This window comes from Gymnogyps californianus, chromosome 8, assembly GCF_018139145.2.
Source record: "Gymnogyps californianus isolate 813 chromosome 8, ASM1813914v2, whole genome shotgun sequence".
Taxonomy (NCBI): domain Eukaryota; kingdom Metazoa; phylum Chordata; class Aves; order Accipitriformes; family Cathartidae; genus Gymnogyps; species Gymnogyps californianus.
Genome location: NC_059478.1, coordinates 10,732,949 through 10,760,580, shown reverse-complemented (window position 1 = coordinate 10,760,580; position 27,632 = coordinate 10,732,949). Strand labels below are relative to the sequence as shown.

At 38.0% G+C, this 27,632-nt stretch overlaps 1 protein-coding gene across 1 annotated transcript; it reads left to right on the top strand.

Moving 5' to 3' along the window:
• The first annotated feature begins 11,789 nt into the window (after positions 1-11,789).
• ZBTB41 (zinc finger and BTB domain containing 41) lies at positions 11,790-27,204 on the top strand. The gene is made up of 10 exons (XM_050900874.1): positions 11,790-13,010; positions 15,058-15,265; positions 16,021-16,090; positions 18,473-18,620; positions 19,312-19,441; positions 21,306-21,401; positions 21,923-22,029; positions 23,493-23,598; positions 24,609-24,697; positions 25,470-27,204. Exons 1-10 carry the CDS (start codon positions 11,888-11,890, stop codon positions 26,111-26,113), a joined length of 2,721 nt encoding a protein of 906 aa, XP_050756831.1. The 5' UTR covers positions 11,790-11,887; the 3' UTR covers positions 26,114-27,204.
• Positions 27,205-27,632: the final 428 nt, after the last annotated feature.

Here is a 27,632-nt window from a genome sequence, read left to right as displayed (position 1 = left end):
TTTACTTCCAGTAAATTTTTGGTAAAATTTGGTAATTGTCCTAGGGACAGGACAGGATGACAATTACAGTCGTATGGAGAGGCTGGGAAGAAGGAGATGGTTCTAAAACTGTTGTTCAAATTTTGATCTTCACAAATAGAGAAAGCTGACAACCTACTTGGTTTCAGAGGCTGAGCACTGGGCTGGGGCCAGGAAACCAATTCTTCCCCCAGTTTTGCCTGACTGTGCTTGCAGGTGAGGTGAGCAACATTTGTTTTCAGTCATAAATCATTTTGAGGTACTGCAATTTGCAATGGAAATGCAAAACACAGTACTCATCAAAAAGTAATATTTGTAACAGGCAAATAGAGAAGCTTCCTAATTTTTACTGATCTCTAATATCCCTTATAATTTTTTTTTCCTTTTCTTTATTCAGTCATTGTATTAACTGTTTGTGACAAGGTTTCAAAAAGCATCTGGCGATTTGGAGCTCTTTGATTTGCAGGTTTCCAGTTGAAGGATGTGACTACCAGAAAGTGCAAAGCAAAATTTCCCTGCAGGCATCTCTGAAGTGTCTCAGTGTGGGTCCTGGCAAGTACTAAATTCCTCTTGGAAATCTTGGCCTCTGTGTTAAAGTGTTAGATAATATTAGGGGAACAATAGGTAACAGTAAGTGCCCCAAAGGGATATCAAGCTCCTGCTAAGTATTGGTTAAGACAGCATTCATCTTAATGCCAACGCATTTCTCAAAGGCTGCAATTTTGTACCAAATTAAATCCTGAAAGTTTGTCAGTTTGAATTATATTGTTCACAAGGTAAAATAAAATATTCTGGCTTCCAAACTTGTGTTGATTCAGAATATTTCACACCTATTTTAATCACTGGTGGTGATACTGACCTCAGTGAAGATGACGTACATGATGTCACCATGTTCCCATGCCAGTGAAAGGAAAATGTCCCCTGGATGGAGATGGCACAGCTTGATCTCCAAGCATCATGTTGGAAGTGAGAGGGGGAAAGACTGGCTGTTACTACTGTAATTGATTTATATTCTGTTAGTATCCAGAGGGCCCCTTAAATCACCAGGTGGTTTGTTGCTGAATTCAGTTGCTGAATTGTATCTTAAATTTTGTGTGTGGGCATGCTGAGATCTTTGCATAGGCTGAATTTCACACAGTGCTTTCCATTTTCCTGGGTATCAGGACTTTTTGAGTTTGGTGGTTTTTTTTTTTTTTTTTAGTAAAATATGGCATTTTTATAGTCACTTCCTCCAATACAGCGAACGCCTGGGTGAATACAATTGTTGTGCATAGGCAGCTGCTGAGAAGTCTTGTCTTAGCACCCAGATTTGGACTTTAGCACCAACGTTCACCAAACATAGTTTTGTGGGACTCGGACTTCTAAATCTGAGACCCTGAGTTTCTGGGTTACAAGAATTTCTAAGCCAACACTTCTAAGGTAGTTACCACTATCAGAGAAATACCATTTTGCTATCAGAAACTGCATCTTCAAGTCCTTGACTATAAGCAAGCTGTTTTGTCCCATACAGAAGCACCTACAGGAAAAGATGTGTTCGCAGTAGCAAACAAGAAGTCCTCAAAGCAGCCACCATCTGAAAGCCTGTACGTGTTGCAGGAGCTCCTCGTGCTGGCAGGGTAAGATTTCCTCAGCTTTCAGCTGCACTCAGAATTGAGGACATTAACCACTGGTGTGACAGAGTAAGGAGAAACTCCACTTCCCCACAGGACTTTTGAAAGACTTTTGCTTCAGGTCCTCAGCTAACCTACGGGAACAACTCGCATGCCTGAAGAACAGCAAACACTGAGCTCTTTCAAAAATGTGGCCCTGAAAGTTGCTAAATGGTAGAAATGAACAGTAGTCTAAAGACACAGCTCGTACAGCTCACTCTTCTCTTAAATAATTGAAGCAAATTAAACAGTCTCTGGCAGCATCTGACTACTGAAGAATGGACAAAATGTGAGCCACGTTAACCTTGATCCCCTCCACTCCTGCAGCAGCAAAGTCAGACTTCAGTATTAATTTAATGAAGCAGATTAATATAACATGTCCTTATATAACACTGTCTTTAAATAAGGTGGGAAACCAATAACCCCAAAGTAAATAATTACACCAAATTTCATTATGACATGGTAATTGCAATCGGCTAATTGGTCAAGAAATGGAATTAATCTTCTGAAGGCTGGGCATGCAGAACTTACTATATTTGCTTTTACATTAGAAGCTATGGAAATAACTAGTCTAGTAGATTGCACTATTTGCGGTCACTTAACGTGACCCCAACAATTTGGCATTTCTTTAGGACCATATCCTTCTACGTGTCAGAAGCCACACTGATTTTGAAAATAGGTGTTGCACTTGTAATTCAAGACAGGAAGAAAATTTTTGTATCTGGCCAAACTTGATGCAAATCTGACATGTTGTCTAGCAACAAGAGACAAATGTAACCACTCACATTTATCATGAGCAAAAGTAAGCACAATTGTTTTGGACTGTATGCCACTGTAAATGTGAGAGCTGTTTTACAAAAACTGAGCAGCAATATGAAGTTAAATGGTGGTCTCTTTTAACCACCCAGTCTTTGAAGTGGAGCTGGCTAGGAATTTATGGAGCCTTTTAGAAGGAAGAGGGTGGAGTTTTGTGGTTGGGGTTTTTTTTGTGTTTTGTCGTGGTTTTTTTTTAACTGTCTTTTATTTTAAAATTGCTGGAAAAAATGTTTTGACAATTTTAAAAGGCATAACCTTCTTGCTATTTTTTTTTTCCTTTGGACAAGCAAAATAATTTTAAAGTATTTTCAAAAGTTTGAAACATAAATTAAGATGCCTCCAACCAAACCTTTCAACTAATCCAAGCCACGTCTTATATCAAATATTTTCAAGGTAATAAACAAATATTAAAGATTTCAATCTGTGGTTTAGTTTGGCAAAAGGAAAATATTTTCAGAGGAGAGGAAAGCATTCTCACTCCCAGATTTACTTTGAAGTCTTTTCTCCCTATCTTGATTCAAATAAAATGCACTAGCGCAAGCAGAATTTAAAAAACACTCAGAAGAGGAAAAGCAATAGTGGATCTTTAGCATGTAAAGGCACCCAAGCATCTGTCAGCCCTTTCACCACCAAACCCAACAGTTCTCGGAGCACCCATGGTCATTGTGGCTGAGATCGGCGAAGCTGCTCTACCGTTAGCGAACGGATGTGTGGCACAAAATTCAACTATAGAAAAGGGTATGAGCAAGTGTAACTCCTCCAGAATAAAAGCCGCTAGCCTTTTGTTTAGGTGCTCTATCAATTTTGCCTAATAAAGGAAAATTAATTTAAGAACTGGTTCTCCCCATCAGCTATTTGTACTGGAAAAGCATGCTTCTTTCTAAAATGAAATAACGTTAATCTTGGGATAACAACTAACCACAGCAAGAGAGACATGTACAACTGATCTCAATGTTGTACTGAAATTCACTGAAATGGGTTTAGCTCCAGTGACAGCCCAGGCAGCAAGTTGGTTTTGTTCATTTTTTTTCATTTGGGAAGGTCACTGTTGCACGGTGATTGTTACAGGATTATTTCATAGTGTTACGCTTACTTTGGAATGACTACAAAAAGACCTTATCCTCTTATTGCATTTATACAGACATCATCCGAACTCAGTTGTCATTTAATTGTTATGTTTTTTATTTTGGTTAGTATGATTTTTTTAAATAACTTTCCTGTAGAGATTTCTTGTACAAGCTTCTTTGCTGGCTGTTTATGCGTATTGGATCACTAACAAAAGAGAATTAATTCTGTATTTCCATTCTTTTTTTTAGTTAAACATTTTTTTTCTGTGCTGTATGCTTGCACAGTGCATATTCTACCTACTGCTTTTTTGACTGGAAGCAAGTTTGTCTTGCTCCAGGTTTTTAATAGTGGCCTCAAAGCGTAATCAATTTACTTGTAATCTGCCTCTTGATATCAGAATCTAATTATATTTTGTTGGGAAAGTGTTGTAATTACTATTCAAATATAATTACAAAATCAGATAATGAATGTCACCTGATGGTCCTGAAATTCTCACTTACACTATAGTGATGCTTCAGAAACAGATATAATGCTTTCATTATGTAGTGTTTCTTTCTTACAGTGAGCAGAGTTATACGAGACGTAAGCTTCATAAACGCAGCCTTTCATCCTGACTGTAAGTAAACTGGCAATGCATCATAGAATATGTAAATTGGGCTCAGCCAAATGAACAATGACAGATAAAAATGCTCATATAACCCCAAAACATCCTTCATGTTTTACAATCGGGTGTCTTTGGGAAAAAATGTATTATAGATTACACATACCTTTAACTTCATAATTCAAAATAAATAGCGTCTACAAATTATATGGATAGTGATTAAGGAGCATACAGAATAGCATTTTAATCTCCTCCTACACCTTGAAGCACCCTGCCTCTCTAACAGAGAGATGAATTTTGATTGCCTGACAACTGTAACCATGTGGAGGTTCATCACAAAGGGAAGGAGAAGAGCTCTGGAAAGCCTTGATAAACACTGAGCTGGTAGGCCTATCTGACTGCTTCTAGCTGTCCTCATAATTAGATAGCAGATATTATTCGAGGACACAAAGGTTTAAAAGCTGCTGGTAATTTGTCAGCTTCCTGCACTAACCTTCCAACAAAATACCATTGTCAGCCTTCTAATTTTTTACCCCATTCAGAAACTTCTCTGCATTATTCTTTATTTCTGAAAATGTCTTCAATAGCGAATGGTTTTTTTTCTCTTAAATAAAAATTACTAAGCACATTGTACACAAATATTTCAATATGCATATATAGCTGTATCTTAACTTGTTCACCAAATTCTACTTTCTACTGGGCAATGTAAGCATTCTGCAAGCGCGCGACTGTATGGCTCAAATGCAACAGCGTCTGTCACATCCAGCTCAAGCAGCCGTAAGTTGGCTCTGACAGCGTGAACAGAGGTGCCGTAAGTATAGCAGAGGTCTTTTCTGACTTGGCAAAGGAACTGTGGGTCAATGGGACAGACAGGTGTGTGACAGAGCTGCATTGTGGAAAGATGCAGGAGATGGCTCTCCCTGGCAACACAGTTCTGTTTCATACGTAATTCAAGAAGGTGTTTATGTCCAGGCGTACATAATCTGGTTGCATTGTGCCATATCCTAAATGAGCTGGGCTGGATAACAGATGCAGGGTATTTAGCTCATGTGGAACTTTGTGTTAATGTAGCTAGACTGCTTATAGTATTAAAGAAGTTTTTAAACTTGGTAATTTAAATGAGCTAGCTAGTTCAGCACCTCTTCCTTGTGTCATCGCAAGCAATGCATTCCTTAAGACCTTGGAGGGCCACAACTAAGGGCTAACCTGAACAAGAACGGACCTTGGCATGCTCAGTGCCTCATTTCTTCAGCTCCAAACAATCCGCACAGTAAACTAGGCAACGTCTCAGTACATCAGTCTAATACTATGTCAAACATGCTCTCAAGTTTCAAAGTAGTATGAGTTGAAAACTTTCTATATCTTTGCAAGAGTAGTAGATAAAAGACCTGGGATCTTAAGTATAAATCAGTACAAAGGCTTCACCTGAGGCCTTTCATGGCAGAACTCCTAACTTCACGTTCTCTATAAACTTGGAGATAGAATGACCTTCAGGTTCCTACTATGACAGAAAATATATATTAAAAGATTAGCATTTTCTATGTAAAATGCAACTACTTTTCTTAGGGGTAAAAAACCATGAATGCCTATGGAAAGGATGGAGAGAGAGAGAGAGACCAGAAAGGCTCTTACTCGTATCCTGTGGCCCAACAAACAGCACCAGGTCTGACCATAATAAAGCCCCAATTACCTAACTCTAGGGGAGAATAGCTGGCATTTCCCTCTACCCGATGATTTAATTGGGCCTGTCAGCCAGGGATAATTGGTTTCTGGTTGACTGAAAAAAGTGACAGTGACATCAGCTCTCTGCTACCCTTCATTATGGAAATTCTTGTTGTCTCGTAATAGGGCCTCAGCACGCAGGGCGCTCCGGCAGCTTTCACAGGTCTCTCGTCGTGCAGGGCAATGGAAATGCAGCAATGTAAGACACAGAGAAATCTTTTCAAGCTGTTTACCCCATACGTCTTCATAACACATTTTTGGGAACCAAGATTATTTCTGTACAGGAAAGTCTGGTTTTGCTTGTTTTACCGGAAATTTGATAATATTGTTGCAGTCATGATGGTCTAAGACTATAAACAAGGCAACATTTGCTGGGAGAGGCAATACTTTTTACTAATCCAGCTGATATGGCTAGAAAAATAAAGATGATTTTGGGCACATGAAGCTTTCCTGAGGTCATGTGCCCAAAGCTGGTCTGGTTTTAGTTCAGATGGTCACATACACCATCTGAACTAATAAAAGATATTACATTTCTCCCCATTTCTTTCCTTGCTTATAGGAAAACACCTCTTTGATGCTAGTGCTGTATTATTGCAAAAGGTTTAATTTGTTCTGTTGAAAGCATGGCCCAAAACAACAGGAAAAATTATGTAAGTCCTTGTTTCTTCTTTACACAGCTTCAGGTAGGGGGTACAGCTTTAATTTACCGTGATTTTGTAACACTGCTTGAGACTTACATCAGTAGAGGGGCAGTCCAGGTATTTCCTCCAGTGTTACTTTCTTTCACTCAGCTTTCCTCTCACTCTCCCTCCTTTCCCCTGGGCTATCGAGCACTAGCGGATCGGGTGGAGCAGGCACGGATGACAGCACCACAAGCACTGGCAGGAATGTACATGGGCAATTTCTCTCTACCCAAGGACTTTTCCAGCTGCTATATTTTTTAAAGTGCAAAGGGAATGCAGGGCACCTATGAATCTCCCTGTAGAGCAAGCCCAGTACTGAGTTCAGACTTAACAGACTTAAAACTTCTGCATTATTGTGACAGCAGTGAGTGTCTTGTTCCTGGCCCCTGCTAATTTCACCTTGGGGCTGCACTGGAAGAGTGTTCCAGGAAGAAATCTGCTCTGCGGAGTCTGTAGCCGTACAGCTCTCTGCAACTTCCACGCTGCATTAATCCCCCAGAAAAAGATGGCAGCGGCCAAGATCATTATTATTCAATCCATACCCGCTGATAGAACACTCAGGAGAACAGAGCACAAGCAGAGGTACAGTGCCCGCCCTTCCCTGCGTTAAACTTCTCAGATGCAGTGAGGCAGGCTGATACAGTAAGAGTGGATCTGACCTCCCTCTCTACACATTTCACTTGCTGCACTTTAGAGAGGAGACAAGAGGAGAAGCCTGATCAACAGGATTCACATGTCAAACACCCATAATAGTACAACAAGCCTCCAGTTGATTAATGCCCCAGAGAGACCTGAATTGAGAGACCGGGGTGGTCTTTTCATGGCCTATTTGAAAGAATTTCTTGGCAATGGTTCCAGTAATGGACTCTATTCAGCACTGTTGGCTAGAAAACTTGTTGGAGTCTCTAGACAATCTTATAACCCTTTCACTTCACAGCCTAATTTAAAACATTTGTGTGTATGTGGTGACTGGCAATAAAATACAGAAAAATCTCAGACTCGAGGAAGTATAGGCTTTGTGGGTTCCTCCCTAGGTCCCCCCCATCACTGACACATCTGGGATACAAAAAGGATGAATGACAGCATGGGCCATGTTTCAGCAGTGTCATACACTGTGAACCCATGGCAAATTAGCTCTAAAATTCCTAGAGAGATAGACATTCACCTTAGATAAATGTCGTGGCCAAAGTGAAGGCAGCTGTTTAGAAGGGGATGTGAATGTTTATGCTACTAGATTTATAACTGGGTACTTACAGTGAACAGCTGTTAAAGAATATACTGGGAATAAACTGAAATTACTCAGCCAGGTCTTAAAACTTGCATGCTATTTTCATGTAATTTTATTTCTGTTTGGTTGGCAGCTAACTGCTTAACATCAGAGTTGATTCCCTATCTGCTTATTGTTTAAATTGTATTTGATTCAAATATCTGTCATTTCTAGTTTCTCTGTATCTCAAAGTGAAGATTTTGAGCTGGAGAACAAGTATTTCAAGATGAAACCACCTCCTCCAACACCAAACCCTCTTGCACAAAGCTACTTCTTAATTTCCAACAATTCAAGAATATTTATTTGATAAATATACTATTTTCTTGGACAAATCTAAACAGCTGCATTTGCAAATTATGTACAGTCTCACATAGGTGAGCAAGTGCTTATTCTTTGATTGACGCTGTCTCTCTTTAATTAACGTAAAACTCAGCTTTTGTATCTCTGTGAGATATTCTATTAACTAACAAGAAAATTTAGCATGAATAAGCATTGGAACCAAAAGGATTTATATAGTTAAATTTTGCCTGTACCACTTTAACTATAAAAGAATTAATGCTGAAAGAACCATAATGACCTGAGAGTTCAAGGACATTTTGTTTCCAGAGTGTAATTATTGTAGCAATGCCAGCCATGGTAATGGATCACTTAGCATTGTATAATTTTTCTTTGAACTAAATCCTTCATGTAACATAAAACAGCAAAAGAGAAAAAGTGTTACCTAGGCTTGTCTAAGTCAAAATGCCTGCTGAACTTGTAGTCTTTGGCATTAGGACAGATGTAGATGCTTTGTAGACTGCCAAGAAACCATATAGTACTCAACACAGAGTAAATAATATCAGCAACAAATAAATAAAAAAACAGGTAGTTATCTAGAGGAAAAAACCAACCAAACAAACCCCAACAACACAGAAGAAACAAATGGCATGGTCACAGACATTGAATTTACTTCTTAAAGTGCAATGGGAAGAAAATGATGACTGGGCCAAAGTCCATGCTGTAATGCAGAGGTGCAACTTCTGCTTTCTTTGTGGGGAGACTGGATCCCAACTCTGAATTCTGCTGACGGAAGCAATTATGCCCAGAATATTTTTGTTCGGCCCTAATTCGTCACTTATTTACATCTAAGGACAGGCACTACGTTTGTTTTTAAACGGGAATAAATGGCTTCTACTAGCAATTCAACTCTCTGCATTTGAAGCATCTCCCAAGTACATGCAGAAATATAAAATCTCAGAAAAAAAATTAGGTACGTTGAATATCTGCATTAATTTTTCCATGCCAGGGAACAGGTATGGAAAATTCTGGTCCATGGCAATCTAGTAGTTACAGACTGAAAAACACCTGAATCCCACTACAGTACAGTGACAACAAAGCAAGTCTCAGGACTGTTCCATGGAACAGTTTCCTAGCTTGGTGACGCTTGCTGGCTAAATAGTTCTCATCAAGGTTGCATTTTCCTTATATATTTCACTCACGAAAACTCATGAAGCACGTAGATTTATACTTCCAAACTGATGATATTCACTATGGAAACAGTAATGCCCAAGTAGCCCGTTACCTGCTAAATGATGTTTCTGTGTACTTGCTATTCAGATTAGAGTGAAATGTAAGGCTCAGCTTAAACCTTACAGTGCCTTGCTCTCAAAACTTCCTTTTTCCATGCAAAATCAAAATAGAGAAACTTATTTTTACAGTTTCTGTCCAGCTTAACTATGACTCTATAGAAATGAAAGTCAAGCAAGCAGAAGTGACATCCTAAAAGAGCAATGCCCTGAAGATAAGTAGATTTTTGCCTTTGCTGCAAGAAAAACATAGTAATATTGATTGCTCTATTATTATTAATTGATGCCATCGTTTCACCTCAGAATAACTGAAAGAACTGTACTACTTAAAATATTATTTGAAATAATTGAATATTAAAATATAATTTGATTTTAACGTACTATTACAGTGAAAAATGAAGCTAAATAATTGTAGACTTCAATTAAAATGCATGAGGCCTGTGAGTACAGACAATATAGCAACAATTCGGAGGTAACAAATCCTTTGAGAATTTTCAGTATTTTTATTGAAAAATGCAACGCCTGAAAGTCACACAGTGTTTATTCTGCTAAGTGACAACCAATATCAATTTACAAATCGTACTCATAAATACAGAACACATGCCGTTGGAATACAGTTTAATCCTGCATTAGCTTTATGGTTCCTCTTTAAAGCTCTCAGAAAAACAAACTCATTTTTGGTGTCACTTTGTCACTAGCAATTAGTTATCTTTGGAAAGCTAAAAATATAATTAATAGAAGGATGAATGTCTTCTGATACGCTGATGAACTGCACCCCCAAGCGGATATTCGCCCGAGCCGTGGGGCACTCGTGGGCCTGCTGTCGTTTTGCCACCCGGGAAGCATGAAAACTGGAAATTTCACAAGTACGTGTGTGAACTGCTTCGAAATACTCCCGTGAAAGACAAATGCAAAATAGCATTATCGAGGAAAACTACAAGCAGCTCGGAAATTCTGAGTTATTTGTAACGGACTGCTGTTTAAGCATAGCATTCCTCGCTTTTACACAGCACTCCTCAGCACCGGGCTGCATTGAGGCGTGCAGCTGCTCTGCAGCGCTGTGGGGCCCTCGGCTCGGTGCGGCCCGCCGCTAACGGCCACACCGAACAAACTTGTCTCGCCGCCCGCCCTGAACCTCTACGGAGGCCACGGGTGCCGGGCGCTCAGAAACGCCCGCCACGGACGCGAGTGGCTCCCCCCTCGCAGCCGCGCTACGGTTCCCGCTCACGGCGGTTTCCCGGCGCCAGCCCGTAGGCCGCCGCCGCCCACCCTGCCCCCGCCTGCCCTGGCGGCAGCGACCCGACGGCTGGGGAGCAGGAGGGGACACGGACACGCTGAGGGGGCCGCCGTGCCGGCGGGGCGGGGCGGCACGCCCCCCGGCCGCCCCCGCGCTGAGAACCCCGGCCCGGCCCGGCCCGCCCCACCGGCGGGGGGGGGGGTCGCGCCGCGCCGCCGCGCTCGCGCACGCTCAGAAGCGGCGACGCCGCCACCCCGTCACGCCGGCGCACGGAGCGAGGCTGCGCGCGGCGCCGGGACCCGGAAGCGGCGGAAGCGGGTGCGGGTGCGGAGTGCAGCGGCGTTTAGCGGCCGAGCGGGCCCCGGGGAGCGCCCGGCGCCGCGCAGGTACGTGAGGCCGCCCCGCCGGGACAGCGGGTGGGGACGGGCCGGAGCGGGGGGCGCGGCCATTTTATGTCCCGCTCGGCAGGGGCGCGGGGGGGGGCCCTCGCGGCCGCCCCCATGAGGGGGGCGGGTCCGGGGCGCCCTCTTTGCCCCCGAGCTCGATGCTGCAGGGTGCCCCCCCGCCTCGGCCCGGCCCTCGGCTCCGCGGCGGACCTGCTGGCGCAGGGACAAAGGCACCGTCCGCGGGCCGGGCCGAGGGAGGCGGGGAGCCCGGCCGCGGACTTGACACTTGGCGGTGACAGGCGCGGGGAGAGGGCCGCGCCGGGCGGCCCGGGCAGCCCCGGCGCCCTGGCAGGCACCGGGCGGGTCTCCGAGCTGGCCGGAGGCGACGGGCGCCCGGCGGGAAAGGCAGAAGGGGTGGCTTGCCGTGTTGGGCTTAAATGGAAAGCGAATGCGTTTCGGTGTAGTAATAATAACAACAGTGTACGCCCATCCCGGAGTATTTCACGGGTTATATGCGTCTAGGAGACAAGCAAAACCAGCCCCAGACGCCTCTTTAGATCTAATAACAGGCATTGTCGGTTCACTTGCTCTGCATAGCGTTATGCCGTGGTCTGGAATGGGAAGTGATGAGGTTTTAGTAATTTAATAAAAGCTTAAGGTATGCAGGGTAGATAATACTAAAAGTGAGATACAGAAAGCATTAATAAGAAAGGAAGTTACGGTTAAGTGCTAAGAGTAATTTTTATCATAATTCTTTTGCAGATTATGAAATTACTGTTACGTATTTTCTCAAGGTCTGGAGCAGAACCAAGTCTACACGAGAATTTTTTGCCAATCACCTATGAAGCTCCTGATTTTGAAGTTGCACTTCTGCAATGAAGAAAAGGAGACGGCTCGCTGCAAATGTAAATGAAAAGGTTCATCTTGGCCATGAGAAAGATACTTCAGAACAGATTCTTGTAGTAGACTGTGCACAGGAAGTTGTCTCAAAGTCTGCAGAAACTGCTCCTGCAGATCAGCTTGAATCTTCCCAAGAATTTTCACCGTCATCAGAACAAAGAAAGCTCCTAAGCTCATTGCAGTATAACAAAAATCTGCTTAAATACTTAAATGACGATAGACAGAAACATCCATCATTTTGTGATTTACTCATAATTGTAGAAGGAAAAGAATTTAGTGCTCACAAAGTTGTAGTGGCTGTTGGAAGTAGTTATTTTCATGCCTGTTTGAGCAAAAATCCAAGCACCGATGTTGTCACGTTAGATCATGTAACTCATTCTGTCTTTCAGCATTTGCTTGAGTTTCTCTACACCTCTGAGTTTTTTGTATATAAAAATGAAATTCCGTTAGTGCTGGAAGCAGCAAAATTTTTAGATATCATAGATGCAGTGAAGTTACTAAATAATGAAAGTGTTTCTAACGTACAGACTGATGTGGTAACTGATGCACCTACACCAGTAGAAACACTCAATGAACTGACAGGTAAACTATTAAATAGTCATCAGTGCACTTTTTGTGGTCGAAGTTTTTGTTACAAGAAGTCCTTAGAAAATCATTTGGCTAAAACCCACAGATCCCTTTCACTGGAAAGAAAACATGGCTTAAAAATGGTTGAGAAGGCCAACTTTTCCACTAGACGTTCTACGAGAAACCGTAAATGTCCAGCTAAATTTGATAACAGTGACAATGAAAGTGGTGATGCCTCTGACAGCAATTTGGAAAAAGTCAGTTCTGACAAGGAAACATCTGATAGAAGCGAATTTGAAGACAGTGAAAGTGAATGCAATGCTGATGAAGAGGGACCGGAAGAGGAAATGTCAGGTGAAGATTCAGACTCTGAAGAACAAAGTGAAAAAGAACAGAATGATACTGAAGAGGGTTCTGAGGCAGTTGATTCAGTGGGAAATATTCCTGAAGGCTTAGCTCCAGTCATCATTCAAAGCAGTAGCAAAAAACTACTGCAGTGTCCCAAGTGTGACAAAAAATTTGATCGAATAGGTAAGAGCCAGTTAGGTTGATCTCTCTCCTTTTTACCATATGGTGGTGCTATTTGTATGGGAAATAAACTGAGCTTTTTCGCTGTCCTAGAGAGTGAAGAGCAGAATTTCTGGATCATCTCGCTGATCCAGTATGCTGCTAATTTTTCTGAGCCTATTAAGTTGTTATGTCTGTGGTGCTAAACAGTTTCAATAAATAAACTGAGGGCATTATTTGAAAAATCTGCAAATACTAAATTTATTTCTCTTTCACTGCTCTGGATTGTGGTTGTTAGTGTGGTATGTAAAAGCAGCCTTGAAAAAGGAGGAGAATATAGCAAGATATTAAATGATAAATTGCATGAAGGCTGAGGCCTGTACTGTATTTTCTGCCAAATTAATTTGAAGTAACAAAGCTGTCATCATTGCTGTAGCAAAACAGCACCATTGTCAAACAGCCTGAAATTCTTCTACATGATGTGTAGATGCTTAGGGCCTAGTCATTCTGACTTCTAGCTTGATTTTTCTGCTCTGTAGTTAGCACCAAGTAATACTTCATCAGCTTAATCTGTTCTGTTAGGATCGTTTATGTTACAGTGAAATCTAGGCGTCTGGTTACTCAGGATATCAGAAGAGTGAAAATTCCAGTCCTGACCCTTCCAATGCTTTGCTGTCCTCCTTTCCTACGTTAAAAGTAAATTACTACTGTACACCAGAATTTTTGTGTTCTTTCAGCTGGAATAAATGTTGAATTATGGTCATGTAAGGTATTGACTTCCTTTCAATCATGGGAATTAGGAAAGGAACAGTTCCTCATAGTGTTAGGCATTTTTTGGTGTTCTTATAATAAATGCATTCTGTCTTTCATAATTTTGAAATTTTAGGAGTTTATGAAAATGGAGTGGGGCTGGTGTGTGTGTGTGTGTGCTAATTCCTACTCACACACAGTGTGTTTAGCTTGCTGAGGTGAAACGATTTTTCCAAGGTCACAAATTATATCATAGAAGCTATTTAACATTAAAAATGTGGGAATTAACTGTACTTGTAATGCCATATCTTAAAATTAAAGTAACATAGGAAATTTTCTGATTTTGAGAGCTTTGTTATTAATATTGAAATGCTACTGTGCAGAAATAAACGGCTTGTGAGTATTTAGGGTTGTAACGGTACATTTTGGTTTTGCACACATTGGAAGCCCTTTTCTCTTTGCACTTTCATAACTTAGAATTCTAGATTTGTGCTCAAAAAATACATGAGAAATAGCATTAAAACAAGTGATACATAAAATATTTCTTTATAAGCTTGTATTACGGTAGACAATTGACTTGTATTTTAAATTGATGAGCTATAGTACTTTTTTTTTTCTTTGTCTAACTCCCAGAAGTATGATGCATGTTCTACAGAGAAAAAAAAAATTACCTAGTACAAAGCAGAGAGCCTGCTATTGACTTGAGGTGGGTAGATCCTCAGTGTAGAACTGAATTCTATCCTCAGAAAAAACCTGGCAAACAGAAGAGGGAATACAAGCAGTGTGAAAGGAATGAGAGAGTAGTATTTTTGTTTATGGTAGTGTCTTCGGTCCTGAACATAGATCGTTTGCAAGGGTCTGTATTGTTCATTCAGTGTTTTGTTATTTGAAACTACCTTAGAAATACCAGTTTGTTGCAAGGCTGTTCCCTGTTCTGAAAAGGTGCTTCACAATCAGTGTAATGAAAGAATAGTAGTATAACTTTCACTACTGAAGAACAGAGTATGCTGTAGGGTTGAACAAGAGGGTCTCATAACCCTCGCACAGATTTAACAGTAATACAGAGCCCTTTTATTTTTACTGTTTATCTTAAAAGTAGTTAAGATGGAAGTGTATGGAGGAACCTTGGATCAAATGCTTATATGATCACCGTGCAGTTTTCAGTGGTGTAAACCAGTAGAAATCTTTAGATGTGTGTGGAAGGTACTTAGATCTTGACCACATTTAAGAGAGATATTATAGAACAAACCCTGAATGCGTATATTGTAGGTGATACCTGTTACAGTTCATGCTAACAGATTTTTTTTTTCTTGTTGTACAGGCAAATATGAGAGCCATACACGTGTACACACGGGTGAGAAGCCTTTTGAGTGTGATATATGTCATCAGCGCTATTCAACGAAGTCCAACCTGACAGTGCACAGAAAGAAACACTCTAGTGATACTGACTTTCATAAAAAGGAACACAAATGTCCCTACTGCAATAAGCTGCATGCAAGCAAAAAGACTTTAGCAAAGCACGTGAAGAGGCAAGTATGAGCAATTTTGTCTCACATTTCTGAAGAATTGTTTTTTTCAGTTCAAAAGTGAAGATAAATGTATGTACGCACACAGCATATTCTGCATTACTTCTATAACTGTTTTTTCAAATAAGTATTTTTTCAAAGGACATGGGGATTAGCAGTATCAACTAACCTGCCATAAGGAGTGCGTAGGGACTGACTAAATAGCAGTAGTAGTTCTGTGGGAGTTCTGCCATAGGTTTTTACTATAAATTTTAGAATGCTCAGATTAGCTAGCACAGTCAGTCAGAACAACAGTCTTAATAATCACCTGCGTTGCTCTTAATTTGGAGGAAGAATAAAATATCTTCTTTGGGTTTAGATGTTGATGCTGTACTGTTGATGATAACAGGTGGATAAACCATTTCCATGCAGATTGTTTTAGGTGAAGAATTTGTTTATGACAGGTCTAATTGTAAGGTATTAATATTTACATACTGCTTTTTTCCTCTTTCTTTGTAAATATCCATAAAGCATTACAATTGAAACTGTCCTCTGTCTTGCCAGTTGTCATATGAGATTCTACAGGAGTCTATAGCGAATACTGCTTTCCAGTTACTTGTGCCTTTAGAATTGTTTAATTCTAACAGAATCAGTATTCTGTTCTGCTGGTTTGGTGATCAACTTTCATGACACATGAAGTTTAGAAATGGATATTTAGTATTTGAGTGATCTTCATCTTAGAAAGTTTTAACTACTTTCAGCTTCTGTCTTTCTCCTAGGTTTCATCCAGAGAATGTACAAGAATTTCTTTCTATCAAGAAGACAAAGAGTGAAGGTTGGAAATGTGATGTAAGTAATACTTCAGTACTTTCAGTGTTTCCATATAGATACTATGTTTTGTGACTTGAATACTTAAGTGGAAATATGGTATATGTTTCTGTTAAATCTCAGTAAGCATTGTAAGTGATGGTATAAATTTCCTCTTTATGTGCTGATTTAAAGACTGAACTTCATCTGTATGTACAGCTTGTGACCAGGTAGAGAATACCAAATTGAGTTCTAAAATAGTTGAAGGCAGTATTTTTTAATGTGAACAGTTATTACCGTTGTTAAAATACATCAATTTGCAGATGATTAGACCTGAGTGTTATGAATACTTTAAAAACACTTGCAAATACATAGAGTATTTGCTCTACCATTAATTTTGCACATCAAACACTGACCGTAAAGCATACTTTTTTGGAAGGCTCTCTCAATAGCGAGGAAAAGATATGTTAAATATGAAACACTTTCTCATTTAGCTGCATATGCACATCAACAGAGTTGTAAATTTATACTAAATAGATCTCTAGTTGTAAAATCATAGAATCCTTTCCTTGATTTTCCCCAGGAGAGGTATATGTATGAAACTATATCTACTGTAAAAAGGAGTTTGTAGAAGTTCCATTCTCTATCTGTCTGCTGCCAAATAGTGTTTTAAGGTTTCAAATGTGGGGTTTTGTTGGTTTGTTTTAAGGGAATCGGTTTACTTTTTTTCCTTCTTCAGGGCAGCTGTTTTGTTTATGCAAACTGCAATATGCCCCTCTATGTCTGTAGTATTAGGTGCCGTAACATAATTACTAACCTTCCTTTGTTTGTGAACTTTCACTTACAAACATATAGTAGGAGGTTGGGAGATAGCAACTGTACGAATTTGTAGTGTTCATTCTGCTGATGATGGGGTTGGGGGTAATACATGGTTGACCAAAGGGTTTTATCTTCCAGATGAAGTTATATTTTGTGAACATATTACAGATTCTGTTTGTTACTAGATAAGACTAGATAAGAAACATTTTAATAGTGGGAATCAATCGTGCCACATTGTTGATGTTCATTTCTCAGAAAGTACTCTTACCAGATGAGTGATTTGGTAAACTCCACTTCGTGGTTTGGGTTTGGTTTTTTTTTTTTTTTGCTTGAAAGTTTTAAGTTTATGTTAAGTAGAAATTTTTAAAAAGTGAGCTGCTGCTCTTTTACTGCTCATGTGCATTGAAAATGGACTTGAATTGAAAGCAGGGGTAGAATTTTAGCTTTTATAGCAGTTGGAGAATGAACAGAACCCTTAGGAGCTATGGCTTTGTTTTCAGGTTGTTTAGTATGTTCTGAGGGCTGAGGTGCCACAGATGTAAGCTGCAGAATTTCTTCAGGTTGTTGGTTTATGCTGTAGTCCATGTGTGAACACCAGGATTTGGTGACCATACTTTAGTCCTTGAGGAATATGAGCAAATTCACAGAGTATTAATAGTAAAGAAAAGCAAGGCGGCTATTATACTTTTTACAGGTATGGGATTTTCTTGTATTTAACATTAATGGGTTTTAAACAAATAAAGCTGTTGCTTCTGATTTCCTGAGACTATAAGAGTGTTATTCAGGTGTGCTTTGAGAAACTGGTTGCATGATTTAATATACAGGAGTTAGGTAGTACTAAATTCAGCTATTATAAACAGTGGCAACAGTTTCACAGTGAAATTGGTGAGCAGCATGTTGATTTTATGTTAAAGTGTAGGACCCTGATGTTAAATTGTAATACCTAGTTTAAATGCCTAAATTTGAGCTGTGGCTTCAATTCTGTAATTGAACTGCATGCTTACTTTAATGACTACTAATAATTCTTGTACATTTAGGTTTTGATTAATCTGAAGACAGTACTAAAAGCTCACATAATTTTAACATTGCGAAAGTTCTGTAGCTCTATATTTTGAATTATATTCTTTGTTGGTATTGGCATTTTCTCTTTAATACATGCTGTCAGAGAATTTCCCAGAGGAAATAAAGGAACAGGTATGACTCTAGTTCTACAGTAGCTTATACCACAACAGCTTTTACCACAGTCCAACTGAGCTGTTTCAGCATCCAAAACCAAGCCAAAGCTATTTGCTTTTTTTCCATTGGGTTATTTTCTGCTGAGTTACTGTGTTGAAACACCCTGGGAAAAGAGTCTGGTAAGTGCTGGCTGCCATGGATTGGCATCCTAATTTCTATAGTGCAATCCCCTAGGGTTTATGTAGAACACAGATTTTTTGATGTTGACTGCAAGGCTTTACAAGTTGGGATAGAGTATACTTTTCAAGAATGCATGTTTAATCTTATATTGCTTCAGAGAGCAGATGAACTAAACTGTTAAAGTTTACGAATAGGAAGAAAATCTGGTTATAACTGATGTATCTTTGACAAAGTGTATTATCATTTTAGATTTGTAAGAAATCTTTCACTCGAAGACCTCATTTAGAAGAGCATATGATCCTTCACTCTCAGGATAAACCCTTTAAGTGTACCTACTGTGAAGAGCACTTTAAATCCCGATTTGCAAGACTGAAACATCAAGAAAAATTCCATCTCGGTATAGAAACCTCCTTCTGACATGTAAACAATAGATTTAAAGTAAAACCTTCCTCCACCATTGTATGTCCTGATCAGTCTGGTTTCCACCCCATCTCCTTTTCCAGTTCTCTCTTCTCCAGTTTCGTGGGGGAGTTGGGTTTTTTTTGTTGGTTGGTTTTTTACTTTTCTGTTCAGCTGTCTTTTGGAGGCATTGTATTGTACCTAATTAAATGCAAAATTTGGGGGGGGGGCGGGGGGGGGGAGAAGAATTAAGGTTATTTTTGTTTTAAAACTTTTTTGCATGAAATTGGTTCTCAGCTATGGAGTCAGATTCTTCCTGAAGTTTTCCAAAGACCTTTTTCTTTCCTCCTGAAGTATTCCAAAGACTTTTTTATTACTACTAATTATTTCTACCAGGTAGGAACTAGATTGGTGATAGTAACGGGAATTTGGTTTTTTAAACAGTCTAAGTGGGCTTAATTACTTTTGACTATTAATTCTAAATTTTTGCTTTACAGTCATGAAATTTGCCAAAATACCAGGTATTAGAAATAACTTATCCAAGTAGAAAGTGCACAAAGTCTAATTAAAGTATGGTGACTCTACTAAACATTAATCATTTGTTAGACAAAACTTTTGGTAACCAGTCTGTGCATCTTACTTGGTTTAACTGACAGTTAATAATACTATGTGTGTCTGTCTCCTTGTAGGGCCTTTTCCTTGTGATATTTGTGGCCGCCAGTTTAATGATACAGGAAATCTGAAGCGCCATATAGAATGTACTCATGGAGGAAAGAGAAAATGGACATGTTTCATCTGTGGAAAATCCGTTAGGGAACGGTAAGGAGTTGTGTGACTACTTGAACTTCAGCAGAACAGAGAAGTACTTAGTGTGCTTTGTTTGATTCTGAATATGTTTTAGCTTTGAGTTTTTAACATAAATGAGACCATTTCAGAGGGCTAGTGTATTAAAAGGTAGCCTCAGAGCCACAGGTAGCATGTGACTTTCTGATGACCTCTAAAATTAAGGGTGACAACTGTAGGTAATTAGTTATGAGGTGGAACTATATTAAGAAAGTCTTACCTCTAATTCACGTCACTTAGGGTTCCTGTGTTGTGCAAGAACATCTTGCATTTGTTTGGCAAAGTTTTCTGCCGTAGATATTTTCGTAAATATACTGATGAGGACAGGAAAATCAGGAGCGCTGGTGAGAATGACTAAGAAGAAATTGGACTTCTACAAACACGGTTTCATGGAAGATGGAATAATACTGTACAACCTTTGCTGCTGCTTCTGTAAATGGAGGAAAAAAATGTTAATTTAACACTTTGAAAAATGGAAGCTCTAAAAGTTGGCTTATAAATTCTGGTATATAGAAAAAGAGCATAGAAAAGCTTTAGAAATAAGATTTCCTCCCTCCCCCCCATTTCTGTTCTACACACATGAGGGAAAAAAACGGTGAATTTTAAACGGTTGTTAACATGGCTTCAGTGCAGGTGTCTTGCACTGCTCTATAAAGGCGATCTTTTAAGTTTTCCAAATGGTGATTTATGTTTAGGTTCTGAAACAATAAGCCTTATAAATTTTTTTTTATTCTGACAGAATACAGCTTCATCTCAATAACTGTGACTAAGATTCTAGTTGTGTTATATTTGGGGAATATGAAAAGATCTGAGTTTGTGTACTGCAGTATGTTTTCTTGATTTTTAATTTTTTTTTTTGAATGACTGGCAAAGACCCCTGGAAGTATTGTAAGGGGAAGATTTGTCCCTAATGGGTTTTGTTGGTGGTGTGTATTTTCTAGTAGTTTGGTCAATAGGGTATGCATGTGTTAAAAGAAAATGTACTAATGCAATAATGAAATAGTAAACAAACAAACTATAAAGCACAGATAGTCTTTCAATTCTATAAAGCTCACTTTGAACTGCAAGAAGAATATCTATTTAAAAAAAGTCAATATGCTTACACACGTCAAGTTTCATTTACGTTATGTAAGGCAGTTGAATTTTTAAATGTTGTTGCTCTCATTAGAAAGATAAAATTTTTGTGTAAAGCATAAAAAATATCTTTGAAAAATAGTATTTGTAATAAGTACTGGAAGGAGATCAAAGAATTTTCTCCTTTGTTTAGTTCATACACTTAGCAGCTGTGTATACAGTAAATTTTATTGTCAGATTCCTTTGCTTGAATTTTTACCTGCATGCACTTTTTTTTTTTACATGGGAAAGGCGATAGTAAAAGTAGACTTACATATGTATACATATATATGTGTGTATAAATATATTAATATTTAAATAAACTCTGCACTGAGTTAAGTTAAATTAACATCTATGATCTAGATTTCCTTCACGTCTGACTTTAAAGCTCTGGCTTAGATATACATATAGTAACAAGGAAATTATTACATAGAAAATAGTGTCGAAACTGATGTTTTCTTTAATGTATGTTGTCCAAATGTATGTTGGGACGATGTTTTGTTTCTTTGCTTATACTGTTTTTAGACCCAGCTGGTTCAGTAAATAGTAGGTTGCCATACTGCCTTTGAATGTATGTATATGTGTGTGTATCTGAATAAATTGATGCAGTTATTTGGATATATTGTGATCCATCAGAGTTAAAGAAACTGAGAAAACGATAGTCTGTTTCACTTTAAAGTGGCAGTGACATTGCTTAAAATTAAATTTTACTGCCTTTGTTAAACAGAACAACTTTGAAAGAACATCTGAGAATTCACAGTGGAGAGAAGCCTCATCTTTGCAGTATTTGTGGGCAGAGTTTTCGTCATGGAAGCTCTTACAGGTACAGATTTTTGTTAAATAAGCTGCTAAATTGTCTCGCTTATTTGGTGATGTACATGCATTCATGTTATCAACATAATTCTTCGTAATGTATGTGTTTTGATTTATTCCAACTCAGAGCATTAGTAAATGCTTTAAGCATGCTTAAATATTGAAAATATATTCATAATCTGTGAGCAGTCATTTAATTTTTATTACGTTAGTGGTTTAAACATAGACAGAATCCCATACAAATCTTGTATCAAAGTTGACTTTCTTGCACATCTAAAACTTTTGCATCTTTGTTATTCAAAGAGAAAATAAGCGGAGGACTAAAATATCCTACTAAATTAACATCAGCTATGAGAGTTTAGCTCTGTTCTGCCTTGCTTTCCAAGAGCAGTTGAAGCGTACCTCAACTGCAAGTTATTTCCTGATATTTGTGTGAAACATTAAAGACTGTGTTTTCTAGTATTTTGCATTGAATTAGCAGTACAGATTGTTTTGCATTTTATGGTTATATTTATGACTATAAATATGCAGACTTCATCTAAGAGTCCACCATGATGACAAGAGATACGAATGTGAAGAATGTGGGAAAACATTTATTCGGCATGACCATCTGACAAAACACAAAAAAATACACTCAGGTAGGCATTTTCTTTGAAAATTGGCTTCAAAATTACTATTTTGAAATAAGATCAAATAAAAAATTAATTATGGATTTTTTTTCAGTACATGCAGTGGTTTAGGCCTGATAAAAGTTCATCTCACTATTTTTAAGGTCTACTAAAGCAGGATTAATCTTACATGTTTTCAAGGTTTAAAAACCAAGTGTTTCCTCCATGTTAACATAGAAAGCCGAGGGACAGTCAAAAACATGTAACAGTGAATTGCTTTAAAAATAATAATTAAAAAAAAGCAAAAGTGAAAAAGGAGGATTTTTTTAATGAGTTAAGATTTCTTTTTTTTAATAGCAATTGTGTGAAACATTATTACCACAACACAGAAGAAGCTGTCACAGTCTCTGTCAAAGTTTGTACACTGATCACTTTAATCTAAGAACATCAAAGAGGTATTTCTGAAGTCTCTATTATGGGGAAGAGGGAAGGAAGGAAGGTGGTGGGAGTCAACCCTGAGAACAGCCAGATGGGGATGATCAGGAGGAAGAAAAAAAATCTGTTGCACTGAGAGCAGAAAGGTTATCAAATGTATAGGAAGAGCGAAGATTCACTAGGGACTTTTCCTTTTTCAGAACAGGATCCAAAGGGAATGTGGCCTTCTAGGAGGTAAAATACTTTCTAGGCAGCATGAAAATATGGAAGTGATCAGAGTCTAAACTTCCTGAGCCTTTATTTTGAAGGACAGCTTCTTTTTTGGTGTTTGAAATCATAATGTCTGCTATAAAATAAAGAAATCTTTGAAAACTCACGTACAAAAAAAAAAAAAAAATCCTCTTTTCTACTCTATTTGCTTTTCCCCCCTCTAGAAAGTTACATTCTTTGACTGTCCACACTCCTCCTACTTACATGAGAAGAAATATTCTGCCACTTTGTGGAAGATCTCAAGATGACTAAAAAGAATCAAGATACTTTTAAACAGCAGCATAAAAGAAAAAGGTAACTATGTAAATCAGGATAATTGAAAAGATAAATACTGTGATGTAATTTTAAGTTCTAAAAATTAGTAGCTGAAAATAATTGGTATGTTTAAATAAGCTTCTCTTTTAAAGCCCCTGAATTATTGAAGATAACACATTTCGGGTCATAATGAAGAGAGTAGATTCCTAGTCATTCACTTGTACCTCTCGTGCAGTGGGTGTTTGGAGAAGTGTCTCTTAACTCATGAACGTGAATTTCTGTGTAGAAGTGACAAACAGTCAGTAATAGTCACATATAACAAGTGGTAAAAATCCTTACTCTGAGAGAACCAACCTACTTCCTGAATTTTTTTTTTTGATAACAGAGAATCCTTCTCTGAGTAAGGTATGGAAGAGCTTGATTGACTGAACTTTGTGAACATGGATCTACTGTATGTTTTACAATTACAGCTTTTAGACATGTAGTAAATTCCAGAAGATTTAACCAAAATTTATTGAATTTTGCCCTTGTAGGTGAAAAAGCACATCAGTGCGAGGAATGTGGAAAATGTTTTGGCCGTAGAGATCACCTTACTGTTCATTATAAAAGCGTTCATCTAGGAGAAAAAGTTTGGCAGAAGTAAGTGTGGGGTTTTTACAACTGCGTAAATACTTCTGTACTGTAACTGGTTTTGTTGGGACTTGCATGTTTGTGCAGAATTCCAGTAGTCTGTGTATTTGTCATGCCCATTACCTTAGTCTTGATAGAGATATCGTTATTGTGGTTTGAAGCGGATGTCAGAAAATTGCCGTCACAATTTAAGCAAGATGTTTTCTTTGTAGCATAATTAAGTAAATAAAATAAAAACATAAAAAAGGATCAAATTTTAATCTGTCAATTAGCTGTCTCAATGTTGTTCTAAATTGATGGTTTGCTGTAATATTGTCATTGCAGACTAGTTAAGACTGAATTATTAGACATCATTTAATGTCCCACACTTAGGTATTTTAGAAGCTGGTAGCAGATTAGTGGCTCTGAAAGTAGGTAAAAACTTTGAAATCTGAGTTATGTCTATAAATTGAAAATGCAATAGGGTTTTTAAATTCTTGAGCTCCAAAAATAAGCCTTTCAGAGATTTCAAATAAACTGAGACCTAATTGTTTTTCAAATGACGTGTTTTAACTGCTTGTACTCATTAGCATTGTGTAGAAGCCATTATAGACATTGTCTGTGTTGTGTAGTACATTGTCTGCTTGCTCTGTTTGTTTTTTCTTGGTAGCCAGTAGCCTAAACCATTCCTAGTACTTTATTTATGGCATAATTCTGCCAAAGTGAAAGCCTCTTATGGATGTTGGGCAAAAACTGTTACTTAAGGATATTTTTGGGGTCAGAAAAGAAGTTTTAGTGGCTTTTGCTCTTTGAATACTAAGTGCCAATCCCAGCAGAGAATAAGATTGAATATCAAAAAGAATCTAATTGACCTTATTGGTATGCAGATTCCAGGAAATACGAACATAAGTGAGGAAATTTGGAACCTTTGATATTCAGCTATTTTGCAGTTAAAGATTTCAGAAAGGACTGTGCACGTAACTTTATTGTTAGTTAAAAAAAAAAAGTGTCTAACATGAAATGTCTTTTCTTCTTTAAAGATACAAAGCAACATTTCACCAGTGTGAAGTCTGTAAGAAAGTTTTTAAAGGGAAATCAAGTTTGGAAATGCATTTTAGGACACATTCAGGTAAAAATAAAATAAACCCCAACAAAACCACAAAACATGTAGGAATGTATTTTTATGCATCAACATTGATGAAATTATTTAATGGTTGTTGAACATTCAGGGCGAGAGTAACAGGAAGCAGCAGGACTTTTTATTCTTTGTCATATGTTGGTCATTCCTGAATACTACCCTCTGAATGTATCAGTTGAAATATTGATAATCCTCAACACAGGTTTGTGGTATGCTCTCTATACCTCTTCCTTTAGTTTACTGGTGTATGTTCTTGCCAAATTTACCCAGACCTTCTAATCATTTTTGTGGTCCAGAGAATACTATGTTTCAAGTGGTAATCTAAACAAGGATTTGAAATCCCTTTGGAAAGGTTTATGTCCTTATCTGTTTTACTTTGTTTTTCCTGCCTTATGTTTAGGAAAGTCATTGTCCTTTCAAAATGTATAGAAGTACAAATTGAGCTCATTTAATAACAGTATCGTTACAGTGTAAAGACTGTTCTTTTTTATTTGGTTTATATTCCAATTATCTTTGTGTGTACCTGACAGAAATCCCAAGTATTGAGAGAATTGTATGTAAGGAGAAGGGTATGCTAATACAACTTCTAAACAAACTTCTAATGGCTCCCTTGATTCCAAAACTGATGCTAAACATATGCTCTTTGTTTTCAGTAAGATTGTTTTATACTAGGTCTTTATGCTGTAATCCATGTATGTATTTGCATATTTGTGTGACATGGCATTACTCAGAATAACTAATTCTTTCTTCTCTGTCTTTACAGGCGAGAAACCCTACAAATGTCAAATCTGTAATCAGTCTTTTAGAATTAAGAAGACATTAACAAAACACATGGTTATTCATTCAGATGCTCGACCTTTTAATTGCCAACACTGCAATGCAACATTTAAACGAAAAGACAAGCTGAAATATCATATTGATCATGTTCATGGATCAAAGGCTGCAGAAGAGGCATTGACATCTTCTTCAGAGGAAAAACTAGTCTCCTTACCAGTGCAGTACACTTCTGATGACAAAGTTTACCAAACTGAGGCTAAACAATATGTGGAACAGTCCAAAGCATATCAATCAGAAGCCAAAACTTTGCTACAGAATGTATCTACAGAAGTATGCGTGCCTGTGACTCTGGTACCAGTTCAGATGTCTGATCCGCAAGCTGATCTAGTACAGCATACTACTCAGTCACATGGCATTCTTCCTCCACAACCTGAGCAGACAGATTATCAACGAGCAACAGATCTATCATTTCTAGAGAAATATACTCTTACTCCACAACCTGCAAATATTGTTCATCCTGTAAGGCCTGAGCAAATGTTGGATCCTAGAGACCAGTCATATCTTGGAACTTTACTGGGGCTAGATACAGCTCCTACTGTACAGAATATTTCAAACAATGAACATTCATGATCAGACCATAACATTCCACCTAATTTACTAAGCCATTAGCCAACAGAAGGCTGATATGGCAATTAGGATTTATATTTTATATTTTATTTGGACTCACGAGTCTTCTGCATAGTTTTGGAAAAACAGGTTTGTTTACATAATATTTGAACATTTAGGCACATTTTGATGCATACTGAAAGAGTGTTTCTTGTGATTTTAAGAGTTTTTAAAAATCTTATAGATGGTCTTTTAAAAATTATGCTCTGAAATATCTTTTAAGGATAGTGGCTGAAAAATGTAATTACATATCTGGCTGTTAATTTTTAAAAAATTGTTTGCCTTTCTGCATCTCACTTTGAGTTAATGTTTTAAGTGTAATAGAAAGCATTCTGGAAGAATAAGGACTATATCAAATTCATTAAAAGTTGTAAGGGCAGGCAGGGATATAAACCACAAACTTTGAATTATGTTTGACACAGAAATTAAAATATAATTTTGCTTGAACCCTCAGGCATTTTTGGAGGGTTTTAAAGTCTGCCGAACTCTGGAGCCTAGCCAATAGACACAGGAACTAGATTCTTCTGAAAAGTGATTCAGATATTTTATGAAGACACTAAACAGGGTGTTTGGTGATCCCCGTGAGTATAATTAGGCTGCCTGAATTTGGCCTCTTAATTCTGCCTTGATCTCTAATATTGAATTATGTGGGAAGATTTAGTATTGTCTAATTTTCTACAGTTAGTCCTGTATAATTTTAATATGCTTTTTTTTTTGCTTTTCCAATCTTGTCCTGTAAAGTGTGCCCCCAGCTTTGGAAGAAATGGGAGTATTTGCAAGGTCATTTTAATCTATGAACAGTCATAAAGGATTGGCGTGGTTTATCCTTGTTAGAGCCTGAGTTATACCAGGGTCCCATATTAGCATGCCCATTTTCGGGTTATCTGTGATAGAGAAGAAATTTAAAGGCTATTATTTCCAGAACAGTACTCAACTTTTATTTAAAAAAAGAAATAATCAGTAATTATAAATCTCTTGTGAGTTGCTAATGAAATTGTTTTGTTTCTCGCTTTCTTGTACTGTGTTTATAAAACAAAGTCAAACTCTTGAGAGTATTTTATGTCTTTAATTATTTTTAGCTTTTTCTTTACTAGACATAAGGGTTTTTTCCAAAAGAACCATTTTGAACTACAAGTCTAGTGTAATTCACCATGAAATCTAGTATAATTTAACCTCATAAAGCTTTCTATTTTAAGCCTGCTTTAAAAATAATTATTCTGTGTTTGTTTGGTGAATATTATGCCAAAGAAAGTATCTGAAGTAATTTAATAATCTTCGTTATTCCTCACAAGAATTACATATTAAGGCAAAATTTTCCCCAGTTTTCTGTATTCTTAAATTATCTTAAACAAACTTTAAAATGGGAAACTGGATGTATGTGTATTATTGTAAATGTTAAATTTATCCAATGACCTGAGCACAAGCGATCTGTGGTGAAAAGCTCTTTTATCATCGCAGCTCTATAAACTCTAAGTGGCACGGA

Bases quoted from the DNA above. Each gene is read 5' to 3' on its own strand.
- ZBTB41 (XM_050900874.1), top strand. From the start codon at position 11,888: ATGAAGAAAAGGAGACGGCTCGCTGCAAATGTAAATGAAAAGGTTCAT. The intron at 23,599-24,608 runs GTAAGTGTGGGG...TCTTCTTTAAAG, and splicing joins GGAGAAAAAGTTTGGCAGAA to ATACAAAGCAACATTTCACC. The intron at 24,698-25,469 runs GTAAAAATAAAA...CTGTCTTTACAG, and splicing joins GCATTTTAGGACACATTCAG to GCGAGAAACCCTACAAATGT.